This window comes from Oncorhynchus nerka, unplaced genomic scaffold, assembly GCF_034236695.1.
Source record: "Oncorhynchus nerka isolate Pitt River unplaced genomic scaffold, Oner_Uvic_2.0 unplaced_scaffold_1366, whole genome shotgun sequence".
In the NCBI taxonomy this organism is placed as follows: domain Eukaryota; kingdom Metazoa; phylum Chordata; class Actinopteri; order Salmoniformes; family Salmonidae; genus Oncorhynchus; species Oncorhynchus nerka.
The window spans coordinates 24,027-45,744 of record NW_027039981.1 but is presented as its reverse complement, the minus strand read 5'-3'; the positions used below and the strand labels follow the sequence as shown (position 1 = coordinate 45,744).

General features: G+C 45.9%; 1 protein-coding gene across 1 annotated transcript; it reads left to right on the top strand.

The window, feature by feature from the left end:
* The first annotated feature begins 15,405 nt into the window (after positions 1-15,405).
* Positions 15,406-20,431, top strand: LOC135568864 (apical junction molecule-like). The gene is made up of 3 exons (XM_065015644.1): positions 15,406-15,795; positions 17,929-19,293; positions 19,675-20,431. Exons 1-3 carry the CDS (start codon positions 15,610-15,612, stop codon positions 20,389-20,391), a joined length of 2,268 nt encoding a protein of 755 aa, XP_064871716.1. The 5' UTR covers positions 15,406-15,609; the 3' UTR covers positions 20,392-20,431.
* Positions 20,432-21,718: the final 1,287 nt, after the last annotated feature.

The window sequence follows — 21,718 nt, the reverse complement described above, 5'->3', positions numbered from 1 at the left end:
GGAGGCCATGGTGCCACTGGACATGGTAACGCAGGGGGGTCATAAGGAGCGGATTACAACACCAGTGGTGTTGGGAATTCCCTGGCTAGCTCATCACAACCCGGTGATTTCCTGGCAACAGGGGGCGCTTAGAGGGTGGTCAGAGGAGTGTTCAGGCAGGTGTATAGGAGTTTCCATTGGTGCGACAACGGTGGAGAGTCCAGACCAGGTTTACACCGTGCGCATTTGGCTATCGCCTTCAGTAAGAGGAAGGCGACCCAATTACCACCCCATCGTCGAGGGGACTGCGCGATAGACCTCCTGGAGAACGCTGACCTTCCTAGGAGTCACGTGTACCCATTGTCCCAGGAGGAGACGGTAGCTATGGAGACATATGTTACTGAATCTCTGGGACAGGGGTACATTCGGCCCTCCGCATCACCCATCTCCTCAAGCTTCTTTTTTTGTGAAGAAGAAGGAGGGAGGTCTGAGCCCGTGCATTGATTATCGAGGTCTAAATTCTATCACAGTGGGGTTTACTTACACACTACCTCTCATCGCTACGGCAGTGGAATCGTTTCACGCTTCTTCACAAAACTGGACCTGAGGAGTGCGTATAATCTGGAGCGTATCCGGGGAAGGGATGAGTGGTTAACCGCATTTAGTACTGCATCTGGCCATTCTGAGTACCGCGTCATGCCATATGGGTTGAAGAATGCTCGAGCCGTCTTCCAACTCTTCGTAGACGAGATTCTCCGAGACCTGCTCGGGCAGGGAGTGGTAGTGTACATCGATGACATCCTGATCTATTCTGCCACACGCGCGGCGCACGTGTCTCTGGTGCGTAAGGTACTTGGGCGACTGCTGGAGCATGACCTGTATGTCAAGGCTGAGAAATGTGTGTTCTTCAAACAGGCAGTTTCCTTCCTGGGTTATCGTATTTCTACCTCCGGGGTGGTGATGGAGTGTGACTGCATTACAGCCGTGCGTAATTGGCTGACTCCGACCACGGTGAAAGAGATGCAGCGGTTTTTAGGGTTTGCCAATTACTACAAAACTCCTGGGTTTTGTTCAGGTGGCTGCTCCCATTACCTCACTGCTGAAGGGAGGACTGGTGCACTTGCGTTGGTCAGCAGAGGCGGGCAGAGCTTTCAGTCGCCTGAAGGAGCTGTTCACCAATGCGCCCGTGTTGGCGTATCAGGACCCCTCTTTAGCGTTCATAGTGCAGGTGGACGCGTCCGAGGCTGGGGTCGGGGCCATTCTGTGCCAGCGCACGGGCGTGCCACCAAAGCTCCGCCCTTGTGCCTTCTTTTCGAGGAAGCTCGGTCCGGCGGCGCGAAACTATGATGTGGGGGACCGGGAGTTGTTAGCTGTAGTCAAGGCTCTGAAGGTGTGGAGACATTGGCTTGAGGGGGCTAAGCACCCTTTTCTCATCTGGACTGACCATCGTACTCTCGAGTATATCCGGGCAGCGAGGAGGCTGAATCCACATCAGGCTAGGTGGGCCATGTTCTTTACCCGGTTTCGTTTCACCATCTCGTACCGGCCAGGCTCCCAAAAGACTAAAGCCGACGCGCTGTCCCGTCTCTATGATACCGAGGTGCGGTCCGTCGAGCCGACCCCCATCCTTCCACCTTTATGTATCGTGGCACCAGTAGTATGGGAGGTGGTATCGGAGATAGAGAGGGCATCACGGTTAGAGCCGGCCCCCCCTCAGTGTCCAGCAGGGGCTCAGTACGTGCCGAGGGAGGTCCGTGATAAACTAATCCGTTGGGCTCATACTCTACCCTCCTCGGGTCATCCTGGCATCGAGAGGACAGTGCGGAGTCTTAGGGGGAGATACAGGTGGCCCAAGTTGGCTAAGGACGTGAGATTGTATGTCTCCTCCTGCTCGGTGTGCGTTCAGAGCAAGGCTCCTCGACACTTGCCTAGAGGGAAGTTACAGCCCCTCCCCGTTCCACAACGGCCGTGGACCCACTTATCGGTGGACTTCCTCACCGACCTTCCCCCGTCCCAAGGAAGTACTACGATCCTGGTCGTTGTGGATCAGTTGTCTAAGTCCTGCCGTCTCATCCCGTTGCCCGGTCTCCCTACAGCCCTGCAGACTGCGGAGGCCCTGTTTACCCATGTCTTCCACCTCGAGAATAATGGGCAGGTGGAGCGAGTAAACCAGGATGTAGGCAGGTCTCTGCTGTCATATGGCCGGGACCGGCCAGGTGAGTGGGCGAGGTATGTTCCTTGGGCTGAGCTCGCTCAGAACTCCTTCCGCCACTCCTCAACGAACATGTTCCATCTTCAGTGTGTGTTGGGCTACCAGCCGGTCCTGGCCCCATGGCATCAGAGTCAGACCGAGGCTCCTGCGGTAGAGGAATGGGTACAGCGCTCAAAGGACACCTGGAAAGCCATCCAGGAATCGCTGAGACTGGCGGGGGGACGGCAGAAGAAGAGCGCTGACCAGCACCGCAGTGATGCCCCCGTGTTCGCACTGGGGGACCGGGTCTGGCTCTCGACACGAAACCTGCCCCTCCGCCTGCCCTGCCGGAAGCTGGGGCCGCAGTGTGTGGGGCCATTTAAAGTCCTGAGGAGAATAAACGAGGTGTGTTACAGGTTACAACTTCCTACGTATTATCATATTAACCCCTCGTTTCATGTGTCTCTCCTCAGGCTGGAGGTGGCTGGTCCCCTTCAAGAAGGTGAGGTCCCTCCACCCCCTCTGGACATCGAGGGGTCCCCGGCGTACACAGTACGTGGCATTCTGGACTCAAGAAGCCGGGTGAGGGGCCTACAGTACCTCGTGGACTGGGAGGGGTACGGTCCGGAGGAGAGGTGCTGGGTACCGGTGGGGGACATTTTGGACCCTTCACTCCTGATAGACTTCCACCGCCTCCACCCAGATCGCCCAGCGCCTCGCCCTCCGGGTCGCCCTCGAGGCCAGTGGCAGCGCGCTGCGGGAGCCGCACGTCAGGGGGGCGTGCGTCGAAGTTGGCTCCCCTGCCTGTTTGGGCGGTGCTCGGCAGTTGTCGTCACCGGCCTGCTAGCAGCCACCGATCCCTTTTTCATTTTCCATTTGTTTTATCTTATTAGTTGCACCTGTGTCTATTTGTGTTTGCCTGATGGGCTTCCTTATTTAAAGTTAGAATACCCGCCCCTGTTTTGTGCAGGATTATTCTTGTGTTACGTTTGTGTGTTATTAGGTGTGTTCGTGCTCTGGACCTGGTACCCTGTGTTTTGGGTTGGTCCATATTTTTCCGTGCCCTGTTTTCTGGGCATTGCTTTTGGTCCCGAATTAAAGTGCACTTCTTCCTGTGGAACTCTCTGCTCTCTGCGCCTGATTATTCCTCACACACCTAGTCCCTCGTGACAGAGAGGAATATGATAGAGGGGATTATGATGTATAGTAAAAATGATAGAGGGTAGTATGATAGAAGGAATTTGATAGAGCAGAAAATCAAAGAGAGGAATATGATAGAGGGGGAAATGATAGAGAGGAATGTGATTGAGTTTAATATGATATTTAATGAACATGATAGAGGCAGGGGCTGAGTCACTTGGTCACCATATTACTGGGTCACTGGGTCACCCTACTGAGTCACCCTATTACAGGGGCTGAGTCACTGGCTTACTGGGGCTCTTTCATACCGTCCCTGGGAGGGGTGCGTCACCTGAGTGGGTTGAGTCACTGATGTGATCTTCCTGTCTGGGTTGGCGCTCCCCCTTGGGTTTTGCCGTGGCGGAGATCTTTGTGGGCTATACTCGGCCTTGTCTCAGGATGGTAAGTTGGTGGTTGAAGATATCCCTCTAGTGGTGTGGGGGCTGTGCTTTGGCAAAGTGGGTGGGTTATATCCTTCCTGTTTGACCCTGTCCGGGAGTGTCCTCGGATGGGGCCACAGTCTCTCCTGACACCTCCTGTCTCAGCCTCCAGTATTTATGCTGCAGTAGTTTATGTGTCGGGGGGCTAGGGTCAGTTTGTTATATCTGGAGTACTTCTCCTGTCCTATTCGGTGTCCTGTGTGAATTTAACCTCTTCAGTCGACCCTCTACTTTTTTGAACATTCTGTTAAAAATCGCGCAACATTTCAGCGCCCTGCTACTCATGCCAGGAATATAGTATATGCATTTGCTTAGTCTGTGTGGATAGAAAACACTCAGACGTTTAAAAAAACTGGTTAAATCACTGCTGTGGCTTTACCAGAACGGCATTTACATCGAAAAGCACAGGAAAAACTGATCACTGAAAATGGGGAAAATATATCCATGCGCTACTTGAACCCATTGATAAACGTGAACCACAATTAATTGCCTGAGGTTGCAGTACCTACAGCTTCCACAGGGTGTCTAGAGTCTTGTCATTTCCCTTCAAGTTTTTCTTGGTCAAACACATACAGGACACCGTATCTAATCCGGTCTAGGACCGGATATTTTCGTTGAGTTTCTAGCCGGACATTTTTCCAGACGGACAGCTAATGATCTTTACATCGCCTCCTGATGAATTTTATCGCTTATTAACGTTTACTAATACCTAAAGTTGCATTACAAACGTATTTCGAAGTGTTTTGTGAAAGTTTATCGTCGACTTTTTGAATTTTAAAAATGACGTTACGTTTTGAAACGATGTTTTTTTCGTTTATCACACAGTCTACATATAACGATATCTAGGCTTTATATGGACCGATTTAATCGAAATAAAGACCCAAATAGTGTTTATGGGACATCTAGGAGTGCCAACAAAGAAGATGGTGAAAGGTAATGAATGTTTTCTATTTTATTGTGCGGTTTGTGTAACGCCGAAATGCTAATTATTTTGTTTACGTCCCCTGTGGGTCTTTTGGGGTGTTGCATGCTATCAGATAATAGCTTCTCATGCTTTCGCCGAAAAGCATTTTAAAAATCTGACTTGTTGCCTGGATTCACAACGAGTGTAGCTTTAATTCGATACCCTGCATGTGTATTTTAATGAACTTTTGAGTTTTAACTAATACTATTAGCATTTAGCGTAGCGCATTTGCATTTCCAGAGCTCTAGTTGGGACGCAAGCGTCCCGAGTAGAAGCAACAGGTTAAGTGTGCTCTCTCTAATTCTCTCTTTCTCTCTTTCTGTCTCTCTCTCGGAGGACCTGAGCCCTAGGACCATGCCTCAGGACTACCTGACATGATGACTCCTTGCTGTCCCCAGTCCACCTGGCCGTGCTGCTGCTCCAGTTTCAACTGTTCTGCCTTATTATTATTGGACCATGCTGGTCATTTATGAACATTTGAACATCTTGGCCATGTTCTGTTATAATCTCCACCCTGCACAGCCAGAAGAGCACTGGCCACCCCACATAGCCTGGTTCCTCTCTAGGTTTCTTCCTAGGTTTTGGCCTTTCTAGGGAGTTTTTCCTAGCCACCGTGCTTCTACACCTGCATTGCTTGCTGTTTGGGGTTTTAGGCTGGGTTTCTGTACAGCACTTTGAGATATCAGCTGATGTACGAAGGGCTATATAAATACATTTGATTTGACTTGATTTGATTATGATTGAGGGAAAATGTTGGAGAGGAATATGATAGAGGGGAATTTGATAGAGGGGAATATGTGTCACTCCTGCTACCTATCTTCCCCGCTGTCTGTCGAGGGCGCCAAGCTCCCCAGCATTGATCGCTTCTGTCATCATCATTACGCACACCTGCCTTCCCCCATCTTGCGGGTCAGTGATTATTGTTCTCACCTGGACTCAATCACCTCTATCATTACCTTCCCCATATCTGTCGGGTTCCACTCTCTGTTCCCTGTTTCTGCATTGAAAGTCATCTGTCCTTGTTTACCAGTGTGCTGAAGCTGTTCCTGTCTTGTTCTATGTCTGTTCACAATTAAATATTTGACTCCCCGTACCTGCATCTCATCTCCGGCGTCGGTCCTTAAATTATGATAGAGATTAACATGATAGAGAGGGATACACTGCTCAAAAAAATTAAGGGAACACTAAAATAACACATCCTAGATATGAATGAATGAAATATTCTTATTAAATACTTTTTTCTTTACATAGTTGAATGTGCTGACAACAAAATCACACAAAATTATCAATGGAAATCAAATTTATCAACCCATGGAGGTCTGGATTTGGAGTCACACTCAAAATTAAAGTGGAAAACCACACTACAGGCTGATCCAACTTTGATGTGATGTCCTTAAAACAAGTCAAAATGAGGCTCAGTAGTGTGTGTGGCCTCCACGTGCCTGTATGATCTCCCTACAACGCCTGGGCATGCTCCTGATGAGGTGGCGGATGGTCTCCTGAGGGATCTCCTCCCAGACCTGGACTAAAGCATCCGCCAACTCCTGGACAGTCTGTGGTGCAACGTGGCGTTGGTGGATGGAGCGAGACATGATGTCCCAGATTCAGCTCAATTGGATTCAGGTCTGGGGAACAGGCGGGCCAGTCCATAGCATCAATGCCTTCCTCTAGCAGGAACTAGCATTGTCTTGCATTAGGAGGAACCCAGTGCCAACCGCACCAGCATATGGTCTCACAAGGGGTCTGAGGATCTCATCTCGGTACCTTTTATCAGTGAGGCTACCTATGTATAGCATTTCAATGGAGGGCTGTGCTTGCCCCCAAAGAAATGCCACTGTACACCATGACTGACCCACCGCCAAACCCATGCTGGAGGATGTTGCAGGCAGTTTAGAACAATGCCTTGGTCTCAAGACTCTGTCATCTGTCACATGTGCTCAGGACCATATCACCTCCACCCTACCTGACACCTGACACCCTAGACCCACTCCAATTTGCTTACCGCCCAAATAGGTCCACAGACGATGCAATCTCAACCACACTGCACACTGCCCTAACCCATCTGGACAAGAGGAATACCTATGTGAGAATGCTGTTCATCGACTAACCTGTGGCATTCAACACCATAGTACCCTCCAATTAAACGCTGTCACCAAGCTTTTAGACCCTGGGTCTCTGACCATTCTTTATGCATTGACTGGGTACTGTTTACTTCCTGATTGGCCGCCCCCAGGTGGTGAGGGTAGGCAACAACATCTCCACCCCGGATCCTCAACACTGGGGCCCCAATGGGTGCAGTCAGGCCCTCTCCTGTATTCCCTGTTCACCACATGGAGGGCTGCACGCCCCAACTCAATCATCAAGTTTGCCACCCCAAAACAGTGGTAGGCTTGATTACCAACAACGACGAGACGGCCTACAGGGAGGAGGTGAGGGCCCTCGGAGTGTGGTGTCAGGAAAATAACCTCACACTCAACGTCAACAAATCTAAGGAGATGATTGTGGACTTCAGGAAACAGCAGAGGGAACACCCCTGTCCACATCGATGGAACAGTAGTGGAGAGGGTAGTTTTTGTTCTCTGGCATACACATCACAGACAAACTGAATTGGTCCACTCTGTACAGACAGCATCGTGAAGAAGGCGCAGCAGCGCCTCTTCAACCTCAGGAGGCTGAAGAAATTCGGCTTGTCACCAAAAGCACTCACAAACTTCTACAGATGCACAATCGAGAGCATCCTGGCGGGCTGTATCACCGCCTGGTACGGCAACTGCTCCGCCCACAACCGCACAAGGCTCTCCAGAGGGTAGTGAGGTCTGCACAACGCATCACCGGGGGCAAACTACCTGCCCTCCAGGACACCTACACCACCCGATGTTACAGGAAGGCCATAAAGATCATCAAGGACAACAACCACCCGAGCCACTGCCTGTTCACCCTCGCTATCATCCAGAATATGAGGAAGAAAGGTGCATCAAAGCTGGGACCGAGAGACTGAAAAATGCTTCTATCTCAAGGCCAAGACTGTTAAACAGCCACCACTAACATTGAGTGGCTGCTGCCAAGGGAACTGACTCAACTTCAGCCACTTTAATAATGGGAATTGATGGGAAATTATGATAAAATATATCACTAGCCACTTTAAACAATGCTACCTAATATAATGTTTACATACCCTACATTATTCATCTCAATATGTATACGTATATACTGTACTCTATATCATCTACTGCATCCTTATGTAATAATATGTATCACTAGCCACTTTAACTATGCCACTTTGTTTACATACGCATTTCATATGTATATACTGTATGATACCATCTACTGTATCTTGCCTATGCTGCTCTGTACCATCACTCATTCATATATCTTTATGTACATATTCTTTACCCCCTTACACTGTGTATAAGACAGTAGTTTTGGAATTGTTAGTTAGATTACTTGTTGGTTATTACTGCATTGTCGGAACTAGAATCACAAGCATTTTGCTACACTCGCATTAACATCTGCTAACCATGTGATAGACAAATAAAATTGGATTTGATTTGATTTGATTCAGTGTGAACCTGCTTTCATCTGTGAAGAGCACAGGGCGCCAGTGGCGAATTTGCCAATCTTGGTGTTCTCTGGCAAATGCCAAACATCCTGCATGGTGTTGGGCTGTAAGCACAACCCCCACCTGTGGACTTCCCCATCATACCACCCTCATGGAGTCTGTTTCTGACCGTTTGAGCAGACACATGCACATTTCTGGCCTGCTGGAGGTCATTTTGCAGGGCTCTGGCAGTGCTCCTCCTTCTCCTCCTTGCACAAAGGCGGAGGTAGCGGTCCTGCTGCTGTGTTGTTGCCCTCCTACGGCCTCCTCCACGTCTCCTGATGTACTGGCCTGTCTCCTGGTAGCGCCTCCATGTTCTGGACACTACGCTGACAGTCACAGCAAACCTTCTTGCCACAGCTCGCATTGAGGGAAATATGAGGGAAGAAATATGATAGAGCGGAATATGATGGAAGGGAATATGATAGAGGGAATATGATAGAGGGGAATATGATAGAGGGGAATATAATTCCCAGAATATGATGGAAAGGAATATGATAGAGGGAATATGATAGAGAGGAATATGATGGAAGGTCCTTATGATAGAGGGGGAATATGATAGAGGGTGTATGATCCAGGGAATATGATAGAGGGGAATATGATCGAGAGGAATATGATAGAGGGAATATAATTCCCAGAATATGATGGAAGGGAAAATGATAGAGGGAATATGATAGAGGGAATATGATAGAGGGGAATATGATAGAGAGAATATGATAGAGGGGAATATGATAGAGGTCTATGATAGAGGGGAATATGATAGAGGCCTTATGATAGAGGAATATGATAGAGGGGTATTTGATAGAGGGGAATATTGTCATGTATTGTTATGTCTTGTCCCTGTTCTTTCTCTCTTCGTTTCCCCCTGCTGGTCGTTTAGGTTACTTTCTCTCCCTCTATCTCTCTCTCTCTCTATGGTCCTTTCCTGCTCCCAGCTGTTCCTCATTCTCCTAACGACCTCGTTTTCTCTGTCACACCTGTCCCCTCTTTCCCTCTGATTAAGTCTCTATTTCTCTCTCTGTTTCTGCTTCTGTCTTTGTGGATTCTCTGGCTTTGCCCTTGTCCTGTCCTGTCGTAATCTGCCTCTTCATTAGATGCTGCGTGGAGCAGGTGTCTCTGACCTCTGACGCAGACACATGCCTTTGTGGCCTGCTGGAGCGTCCTGCAGTCTGTTGCCTCTCCCCTGCTATTCTCCTCTACTGCTAGAAGGGGACTCTCCTGTAAAGATTGAGGCCCTTATGTTTTCCCTGTTTGGACATTAAAAGACTCTGTTTCTGTTAAACCGCTTTTGGGTCCTCACTCACCTGCATAACAAATATGATATAGGGAATATGATAGAGGGGAATATGATAGAGGGAATATGATGGAAGGGTATATGATAGAGGGGAATATAATTCCCAGAATATGATGGAAGGGAATATGATAGAGGGAATATGATAGAGGGGAATATGATAGAGGGGAATATGATAGAGGGGAATATGATGGAAGGGTATATGATAGAGGGAATATGATAGAAGGGTATATGATAGAGGGAATATGATAAGTGATGATTTTAGTTTGTATACCTTGGTGGGGCAAAGAAAAGAAAAAATGTTGGATGCATGCCAACAAAACCACTACACAATACAACACTAAACAATACATTCATTGCACTATAACGGTGAAAGATGGTGCCCACATACTGTTAGAGCCTACATAAAGCTGTCCCAACAGCAGAGTCCCAACATCAGTACCACTGCTGCACCTGGCTATCAGCAAAGCCTTGTCTGGTAGTGGAATAGTTCATTCATTCGGTGAGGCACATGGTCTGCTAACAGCTTACTTTCTTAGCTACAGTATATATATCTCTCTGCCACATTACATCATTTATGTAGCAGCACACAATACATTTTTGGACTCACCTTGTTGTGTTGTGCTCACTTGAACAGGAAGGTGGCGCGGCTGTCCATCGTGGGAAAATGTTGTCATCAAACTTTGTTATCAAAGTCTGGCATCCTCTGGATTCATGGTGCTTTCAAGAGAACTGGAAACTCAACAACAACAAAAAGCTTGAATCATGACGGTGATCTTCAGGTAGTAGCTCTAAAATGAGGCCTGAGTTCCGAATGTACAATTCTGAGCTGGATGAAAGTTCGTAGCTCATTTTTCCCGAGTTCCCAGATGTCTTGAACTTACTAAAGTCAGATTTTGCAGTTCCGAGTTAAGTTGTTTTGAGCGCGGCACAAATAATGCTTCATTGACAGCATGGCCAATGTTGAATGTTTATGATTTTAAACTAGGAATAGAGACCCTTAATCTTAGACTTGGGACTACACAGCCACTCCAGTGAATAGCAGGCTAATGATTGCATTGCAATTGTTGAGTTTGCGATATCCAACTTAATGTTGATGTCCAATGGCCAATGAGCACCGATACGTTTTATCTAAAATTAACAAATCTAAATATATTATATATTTGAGATTCTTCAAAGTTGCCACCCGTTGCCTTGATGTCAGCTTTGTACACTTTTGGCGATCTCTCAACCAGCTTCACCTGGAATGCTTATCCAACAGTATTGGAGGAGTTCCCACATATGCTGAGCACTTGTTGGCTGCTTTTCCTTCACTCTGCGGTCAAACTCATCCCAAACCATCTCAATTGGGTTGAGGTCGGGTGATTGTGGAGGCCAGGTCATCTGATGCAGCACTCATCACTCTCCTTCTTGTTCAAATAGCCCTTACACAGCCTGGAGGTGTGTTGGGTCATTGTCCTGTTGAAAACAAATGAGAGTTCCACTAAGTGCAAACCAGATGGGATGGCGGATCGCTGCAGAATGCTGTGGTAGCCATGCCGGTTAAGTGTGCTTGAATTCTAAATAAATCCCAGACAGTGTCACCAGCAATGCACCTCCATACCATCACACCTCCTCCATGCTTCACGCTGGGAACTACATATGCAGAGATCATCCATTCACCTACTCTGCATCTCACAAAGACACAGCGGTTGGAACCAAAATCTCAAATTTGGACTGATCAGACAAATGGACAGATTTCCACTGGTCTAATGTTTGTTGCTTGTGTTTCTAGGCCCAAGCAAGTCTCTTATTATTATTGGTGTCCTTTAGTAGTGGTTTCTTTGCAGAAAATCGACCATGAATGTAAGGGTTTTCCTGTGGTGAAGGAGAAGCGGACCAAAATGCAGCGTGGTGGTTATTCATGTTCTTTAATAAAGGAACTAGACATGAAATAACTAACAAAACAATAAATGTACGAAAACCTAAACAGTCCTATCTGGTGCAAACACAGAGACAGGAACAATCACCCACAAACACACAGTGAAACGCAGGCTACCTAAGTATGATTCTCAATCAGAGACAACTAATGACACCTGCCTCTGATTGAGAACCATACTAGGCCGAAACATAGAAATACCCCAAAACATAGAAAAACAAACATAGACTGCCCACCCAATTCACGCCCTGACCATACTAAATAATGACAAAACAAAGGAAATAAAGGTCAGACCGTGACAGTACCCCCCCCCACCCCCAAAGGTGCGGACTCCGGCCGCAAAACCTTAACCTATAGGGGAGGGTCTGGGTGGGCGACTGTCCGCGGTGGCGGCTCTGGCGCGGGACGCGGACCCCACTTCACCATTGTCTTAGTCCGCCTTATTGTCTGCTTCCGTGGCCTCCTAACCACGGCGACCCCTCTAAATGACCCCACTGGACTGAGGGGCAGCTCGGGACAGAGGGCGGAAGCTCTGGACAGAGGGGCGGAAGCTCTGGACAGAGGGGCGGAAGCTCTGGACAGAGGGGCGGAAGCTCTTGGCTGAGGGGGTCTGGCGCCTCTGGGCTGAGGGGCGGGAGCTCTGGTAGCGCCGAACAGACGGGAGACTCCGGCTGCGCTGGAGAGGAGGAAGGCTCCGGCAGCGCTGGAGAGGCGGGAGCCTCTGTAAGGATGAGCCGGAGAGACAGCCTGGTGTGGGGGGCTGCCACTGGAGGGCTGGTGCGTGGAGGTGGTGACGGATAGACCGGACCGTGCAGGCGCACTGGAGCTCTTGAGCACCGAGCCTGCCCAACCTTACCCGGTTGAATGGTCCCGGTCGCCCTGCCAGTGCGGCGAGGTGGAATAGCCCGCACTGGGCTATGCAGGCGAACCGGGGACACCGTGCGCAAGGCTGGTGCCATGTAAGCCGGCCCAAGGAGACGCACTGGAGACCAGATGCGTAGAGCCGGCTTCATGGCACTTGGCTCGATGCCCACTCTAGCCCGGCCGATACCCGGAGCTGGAATGTACCGCACTGGGGACACCGTGCGCTTCACAGCATAACACGGTGCCTGCCCGGTCTCTCCAGCCCCCCGGTAAGCACAGGAAGTTGGCGCAGGTCTCCTACCTGGCTTCACCACACTCCCTGTGTGCCTCCCCCCAATACATTTTTGGGGCAGGAAGTTGGCGCAGGTCTCCTACCTGGCTTCACCACACTCCCTGTGTGCCTCCCCCCAATACATTTTTGGGGCTGACTCTCGGGCTTCCATCCACGCCGCAAAACAATAAATGTACGAAAACCTAAACAGTCCTATCTGGTGCAAACACAGAGACAGGAACAATCACCCACAAACACACAGTGAAACCCAGGCTACCTAAGTATGATTCTCAATCAGAGACAACTAATGACACCTGCCTCTGATTGAGAACCATACTAGGTCGAAACATAGAAATACCCCAAAACATAGAAAAACAAACATAGACTGCCCACCCAATTCACGCCCTGACCATACTAAATAATGACAAAACAAAGGAAATAAAGGTCAGAACGTGACAATGAAGGACTGATTCATGCAGTCTCCTCTGAACAGTTGATGTTGAGATGTGTCTGTTACTTGAACTCTGTAAAGCATTTCTTTGGAATGCAATTTATGAGGCTGGTAACTCTAATGAACGTATCCTCTGCAACAGAGGTAACTCTGGGTCTTCCTTTCCTGTGGCGGTCCTCATGAGCCAGTTTCATCATAGCTCTTGATGGTTCTTCAAATCAAATCAAAGTTTATTTGTCACGTGCGCCGAATACAACAGGTGTTGAGCTTGTGAAATGCTTACTTACAGGCTCTAACCAATAGTGCAAGAAAGGTATTAGGTGAACAATAGGTAAGTAAAGAAATAAAACAACAGTAAAAAGACAGTGAAAAATAACAGTAGCGAGGCTATAAAAGTAGCAAGGCTACAAACCTGTTAGTCAGACTGATTGAGGTAGTATGTACATGTAGATATGATTAAAGTGACTGTGCATATATGATGAACAGAGAGTAGCAGTAGCGTAAAATAGGGGTTGACTGGTGGAGGGTGGCGGGACATAATGCAGATAACCCGTTTAGCCAATGTGCGGGAACACTGGTTGGTCGGGCCAATTGAGGAAGTATGTACATGAATGTATATTTAAAGTGACTGTGCATATATGATAAACACAGAGTAGCAGCAGCGTACAAGAGGGGTTGGGGGGGAACTTTCAAAGTTCTTGACATTTTCCTGATTGTCTGACCTTCATGTCTTAAAGTAATGATGGACTGTCATTTCTCTTTGCTGTTTTGAACTGTTCTTGCCATAATATGGACTTTTTTTTAAAGTGTACCTATGATGAAAATTACAGGCCTCTCTCATCTTTTTAAGTGGGAGAACTTGCACAATTGGTGGCTGACTAAATACTTTTTTCCCCCACTGTATGTGTTATTTCATAGTTTTGATATCTTCACTATTATTCTACAATGTAGAAAAAAAGAGAAAAAAACCTTGAATGAGTAGGTGTGTCCAAACGTTTGACTGGTAAACATTGACATTAGTGGTAGGCTGAGATCAAACAAATAACCTAAGTAAACCTGGATGCTAGTTGTGATATCTAAAACATATTGACTTTGAATTAGTCAAAACACCTGTATTATGAATGGTCAACCATTTGATATGAGGTAGAGCATTTTATTTGAATAAAAAATGTGGTTACATCGATTCAATGCAAATATCAGTTATGACTGTGCTGCATAGGCTAAAAAAGTGAATTGTTCCAGCATTTTACTACACATGAGAGCTTCTGTGGGTAGTCATGGCAATGAGGCCTTCATTGTGACATCACAAGATTCTGATTCTGGGAGGTTAGCTGTTGTACAGACAAACAGAACAGTGTAAAGGTACTGATTCAACTAACTACTGACAGATTATTAATGTCCTATTTCATTAGAGAGAGAGAGAACACGCTGCTTACTGGAGAGGTAGGTTGTAATATAACTTACTGTATAACTATGTTTCTGTAGAATAACTACTTTTCAAACTACTTGTGTACTTACATGACCTTTTATTTAGGCCTAACATGCAATCATGGTGACAAGTGAAACTGTTGACGAGAGACAGTTTGTTTCAATCCAATTTTTGTGAGAAAATGGTTCATCCTGACACCTGAGATGACATGTTAGTTGTTGTAGTGAGCCAGGCTAATGGCAAATGCATTATATTGATGAAAGAAAACCCTCTCTCTGTGTTAATAACAACTGATATTGTAATCAATTATCTGAATAAATATGTACCAAAAGGGAAGGTTATGTAAAAAACAAGTCGACCTCCCTAATTTGTAGTTGCTAAATTGCTAATGAAAATCAGCTTTTCTTAAATGAATGGTCATCCATTTCAAATGGTTGAATTGATAGACCTCTTTACATGAAGGTGCACACAGGGGCACTCAAAGAGAAGACTGGAGTGTTTACCTCCTTGTTTTATACAATATATGAAACTGTACAATAAGTTAGGTCCTGCATGGATACAGAGTCATTTTCTACCCCAAACCTTTTTTGAATGATATGATATAAGTGATTAGTGTGTTTTGTGAAAACCAGGCCCAATATGGAGTGGGGGGGGGATAAGGCTCTGTAGTAACGTACAGAGAGAGACTGAAGGTGTATTTTTAAAGTCTGTGTTGTGCTTTGTCATCTCCAATGGCGACGCCTTGCATCACAATGAAGATGTCATAAAGGATATTGTGCATATAATGACAGGAAAGGCAAAAATTTGATTCATTTGAACTCGGTCGCGTTTCCAGTAGCCAACTTTTTACTAGTAATTCAGATAGACTTATTGCGTAATCATCTCTGGATCAGGATTGTCATTTGCTTCATTGTAAGTAAATGGGAAGAAAATGTGTGCACATTGTAAAGAGATGCATTATTCTTTGGTGAGCAACACGCCACTTACTACAACGTTATGTATTTTTCAGAGTTATTGTTAGCTAGGAGGAAGACATGGAGGGTTCAACGCTGACACAGAGGAGGGCTGAGTGTCAGTTGAAGGAAAGGGAGATCCAGACAGACTACATGATGGAGCTGGGAGCCAGGTTGGCTCTGGTGAGACAGATCCAGAGGGAGCAGGAGAAGGAGATGAAGAGGATTTGGTTTGAGACGAGGAAAATGCCAAGCCTGATTGAGGAGGTAACAAGACCAACTTTGACAAAGTTGACTAGAGTTCTATTGAACAATATTGATTAAAGCAAATACATGTCAATATACGGGCAAAATGTGCGATATGCCATGAATTGTAAAGCTAACTACATTTTGTCTGACATCTTTTCTTGTGTTGTATCGTGTCTGTCTCTCTGTTTGAGTATTGTTATGGACATAGTCCTCAGTTCTTATGGTTGTCTTAAATAAATAAAAATAACTAGACCAAGCGATCTCTCGTAGACCTTCATATCAGGATTATATGGGTTGTCCCACCTAGTTACCTTAAGTTGAATGCACTAACTGTAAGTCATTCTGGATAAAAGCATCTGATAGATGTCTAAAATGTCAAATGTTATGCTGGGTGTGGGGCATGTATTTTTACAATTAGTTGACCCATTGGCTAGAAGACCCTGGGTTGGTACAGACTGGTGCAGATCATCTGAGAGGACACTATATATATACAGTGCCTTTGGAAAGAATTCGGACACCTTGACTTTTTCTACCTTTTATTTTACGTAATAGCCTTATTTTAAAATTGATTGAATATATGCAAATTCTCAGCAACTACAAACAATACCCCATATTGACAAAGCAAATACAGGTTTTTAGAAATGTTGAAATACCTTTTTTACGTAAGTATTCAGACCCTTTGCTATGAGACTGGAAATTGAGCTCATGTTCATCCTGTTTCCACTGATCATCATTGAGATGTTTCTGCAACGTGACCGGAATCCACCAGTTGTATATTCAACTGATTGGACATGATTTGGAAAGGCAAACACCTGTCTATATAAGGTCCCACAGTTGACAGTTCATGCCAGAGCAAACAACGAACCATGAGGTTGAAGAAATTCTCCGTAGAGCTCCAAAACAGGATTGTGTCGAGGCACAGATCTGGGGAAGGGTACAAAACCCCTCCTCAACATTAAAGGTCCCCAAGAACGCACTGTTCTCCATCATTCTTAAATGGAAGATGTTTGGAACCACCAAGACTCTTCCTAGAGCTGGCCGCCCAGCCAAACTGAGCAATCTGGGGAGAAGGGCCTTGGTCAGAGAGGTGACCAAGAACCAGATGGTGACTCTGACAGAGCTCTAGAGTTCCTCTGTGGAGATGGGAGACCCTTCCAGAAGGACAACCATCTCTGCAGCACTCCATCAATCAGGCCTTTAAGGTAGAGTGGCCCGATGGAAGCCACTCCTCAGTAGAAGGCACTTGACATCCCGCTTGGAGTTTGCCAAAAGGCACCTGAAGTCTCTCAGACCATGAGAAACAAGATGCTCTGGTCTGATGAAATCAAGATTGAACTCTTTTGCCCCAATGCCAAGGGTCACATCTGGAGCAAATCTGCCACCACCCCTTCGGTGAAGCATGGTGGTGGCAGCATCATGCTGTGGGGATGTTTTTCAATGGCAGGGAATGGGAGACTAGTCAGGATCTAGGCAAAGATGAACAGAGCAAAGTACAGAGAGATCCTTGATGACAACTTGCTCCAGAACAATCAGGACCTCAGAGTGTGGTGAAGGGTCACCTTCCAACAGAACAATAACCCTATGTACATAGCCAAGACAACGCAGAAGTGTCTTCAGGACAAGTGTCTGAATGTCCTTTATTGGCCCATCCAGAGACTGGACTTGTACCTGATCGAACATCTCTGGAGAGACCGGAAAATAGCTGTGCAGAAAATCTCCCCATCCAACCTATCTTGGATTCTCCTAAGATTGGGAGAATTCCCCAAACACAAGATTTCCAAGCTTGTAGCGTAATACCCAAGAAGATTCTATTCTGTAATCACTGCCAAAGGTGCTTCAACAACGTACTGAGTAAAGGGTCTGAATACTTATGTAAATGTGATATTTCACATTTTATTTGTAATGAATTTGGAATAATTCTGTTTTTGCTTTGCCATTATGGGCTATTGTGTGTAGATTGATGAGGGGAAAAAAACAATTTATAAAATTTTTGAATTAGGTTGTAAGGTAACAAAATGTGGAAAAAGTGAAGGGGTCTGAATACTTTCCGAAGGCACTGTATATGTGATGTGTAAGTAAATAGCGTTGACTCAAAGTATGTATGTCGTGAATGTGATCACTTTCAACATGTCTGTTTCTTTTCTCCCGCAGAATGTGAGAGATGTGACCAACCGTCCACTCACTGAGTTCATGGCTCCCTGTATTGACTCCCTCCCACCGCTGGCTTTCACCAATCGGAGGCCTATACCAACCATGTTACATCCCCCCTCTCCATTGGCCATACGCGCTCAGGATGCACAGCGGTTCATTGTATTTTCATACTTTGTCCCTGCTGAGTGCCCAGTTGCCACAGAGGCCACAGCAGATGTATCTACTGGTAAAAGAAAGGACTTATTGACAGATACACATCTTTCCTCAATGCTGCATCGATACCTGCCACACTTCTTTAATGATGACTCCATTCCACCACAGCAGACAGTAGAGGGAACCACTGAGCTCTCAGTTGCTCCAGTGGCAATATCTAATATAAAGGAAGAGGACAGATTCTATCCTTTCTCCCTCCCACCACTGGCTCAGCGGTTCGTTGGAAATTCATTCATTGTCCCAGAAACCTCCCAGCCTGCTGTTTCAGCCACAGAGTGCCGAGTTGCCAAAGAGGCCACTGCAGACACAGCCACTGTCAAGAGAGAGAACCGATGGGCAGCCAGAAGTCTTCCTTCAGTGCTGCCTCCATGCCTGCCACCAATCTTTGACGATGACTTCATGCCTCCAGAGCAGACAGTAGAGGATGCCTATGAGGTCTCAGGTGCTACAGAGAACACTTCAGGCACAGCTACTGTTGATGGAGTGGACAGATCAACAGCTAAATGCCCTGTCCCAATGCTGCCTCCAAGTCTGCCACCTGTCTTTGGCATTGACTACAAACTGCCAGAGGAGGCAGTAGAGGGAACCAACAAGTGTCCAGTCGCCAGTGAATCTGCCGCTTCCGTGTCCGCTGTCCTCCAAGAGGAGTTTTCAGCTGATAAGAGTCTTCCTGCACCCGCAGCACTGCCTCTAAGGCTGCCCTGCACCCACAGCATTGACCACAAACAGCTATGGGAGAAAGTTGAGGACAACACAGAGTTCTCAGTAGACAAAGAAGCAACTGTTGCCATTTACACTTGGGAAGATAAAAGTCCTTCAGTTCTGCCATGCATCCACAACAACAACGACCACCAACTACCAGAGGAGACAGTTGAGGACAACACAGAGTGCTCAGTTGACACAGAGGCAAGTGCAGTTGCATCCACTGTCAAGAGAGAGGAACTGACAGGTGATAAAAGCCCTGTCCGAGCAATTCCTCCAATCCTGGGATGCATCCAAGACAAGGACCAAAAGGAGCCAGAGCAGAAAGTGAAGGGCCCTAGTGAAGAGGTGGATCTCTGCCCTCACGCTCACCAGCTGGACCCAGATGTTAACTTAACTCTGGTAACCCGCAATGATGAACCCAGGACCTGGACCCTGGAAGAGGCAAAGGTAGGTGTCCTATTTTACACTACTACTTTACAGGTATGGGGGTCAGTTCCATTTCAATTCAAAGCATTGAAGATAATTGGAATTTTAGAGTTCTTCTTGAATTGACTGGAATTGACCCCAACCTTGCTGCTCTTTGCTCATATTATGACACATCACCCCTCACTAGAGTTAACATTTGTATTACTTTTAGTATGGACCCAGGAAGAACATCTATGGGTATTTAAAAATATAATGGGAATACAAAAAAAACAAGGGACCTTAATTACTGTCCTCCAAATTGTGTGCCCCATGAGGTCATCATTGTATGTCGATCACTCAAATGTGTATTGAATGTGACACATTGGAACAATATTACATCTAGATTCAATGTCTTCCTGTCAGGATTATTGGATAGGCCTTGAAATTGAGAGTGAAGAGAGGAGTGTCAAGGAGGAGGTGAGACAGAGGGAGAGATTGAAGCGTGGGGCGGACTGTGCCCATTCCAAGAGCTCCAATGGGATGGCTTCATCAGAGATAGCAGAGACCATCCTTGGAAGAGTGGGCTTTCTGGTCATGAACCACATGCAGAAAATCCCATTTTTGAAGATGAAGGAAAAGGAGAAATATAAGAATCTGCATAAGAAGTTGAAAGATGACGAGAAAGAGAGAAAGGAGAAGAAAAACAAGGAGGAGGAGAACAAAAAGAGGGAGAAGAAAGAGATGAATGAGAGAGAGAAAGAGCAGAAGAAAGTCATAAAGGCTGAGAAAAAGAGGGAGAAGTTAGAACAGGAAAAGAGAGAGAAGGAAAGAAAAGAGAAGGAAAAGGCAGAGAAAAAGAGGTTAGAGGGGCTGATGAAGATACATAATGACATGATGAAAGACAGGATTAAGAAAGAGAAGAAGTGTTCTGAGGAGCTGAAAAAGAGAGAGAAAGCTCAAGCTGTGTTCTTGGAGATGGAGAGAAAGATTCAAGAAAAGGAGGAGAAGAAGAGAGAAAAGAGGAGGAAAGAGGAGAGGAAGAGACTAGAGAAGAAGAAAAAGAGGGAGCCAGCTGGAGGTGGAACTGAGAGGGTGATAGAAGAGCAGGGAAAGGATGAAAGCTTGAAGATGGATGAGTAGACTGGGTATTAGAGAGAGAGAGCAGGGCGGGATACTGTATTTTTGCATGCAATGAAAAATGCAATAAAAAAATCTATAAAAAAGGTTTACTCTCTGTTTGATTTTTGTCAAGGCATACTGTATAACACAGTATAAACACACAATGTTTACATTTCACAAATCTGGGGAGTGTTGCACTGTTAAAATGTTGAATTCCAAATCTACCCGATGGAGCGGAGCTGTGCTGAGATGAGGAGGACGGAAAGGGAGGGGGAGTAGATGGAGGGTAGAGCGGAGTTTGTTAGAGAGGAAATTGATAGAGATGAATACGACAGAGATGAATATGATAGAGGGGAATATAATAGAGAGGAATATGAGAGAGAGGTATATGATAGAGGGGAATACGATAGAGAGGAATATGATAGAAGGGAATATGATAGAGTGGAATACGATAGAGAGGAATATGATAGAGAGGAATATAATAGAGAGGAATATGATAGAGATGAATATGATAGAGAGGAAGATGATATTTTATTTATTTTATTTCATTGAACATTTATTTAACTCGGCAATTCAGTTAAGAACGAATTTTGATTTACAATGACGGCCTACCAAAAGGTAAAAGGCCTTCTGCGGGGATGGGGGCTTGGATTAAAAATATAAATATAGGACAAAACACACATCACAACAAGAGTGACAACACAACACTACATAATAATAGACCCAACACGACAACATAGCACGGCAGCAACACATGACAACACAACATGGTTGCAACGGGAACCTGACAACAACATGGAGGCAATACAACATGTTAGCAGAACAAAACAGGGCACAAACATTGTAAGGCACAGAGAACAGCAAAAAACACAAGAAGGTAGGGACAACAATACATCACTCAAAGCAGCCATAGAGGGAATATGATAGAGGCACATGATAGAGGGGAATATGACTAAGGGAGTATGAAATAGAGGAATATGATAGATGGATACAATAGAGAGATATTTGACAGAGGAATATGATATAGAGGATTGTAATAAGATAGAGGGAATATGATAGAGGGGAAAATTAGTCATACGATAGAGTCATACGATAGAGGGAGTATGATAGAGTGGAATATGACAGAGGAAATATGATAGAGTGAATATGATAGAGGGAAAACGATAGAGGGGAATATTATAGAGGGAATATGATAGAGGGGAATATAATTGAATGGAATATGATAGAGGGGAATATTATAGAGTGGAATATGATAGAGGGGAATATGATAGAGAGGAAAATGATAGAGAGAAATATGATAGAGGGGAATGTGATATATAATTAATATGATAGAGGGTAATATGATATT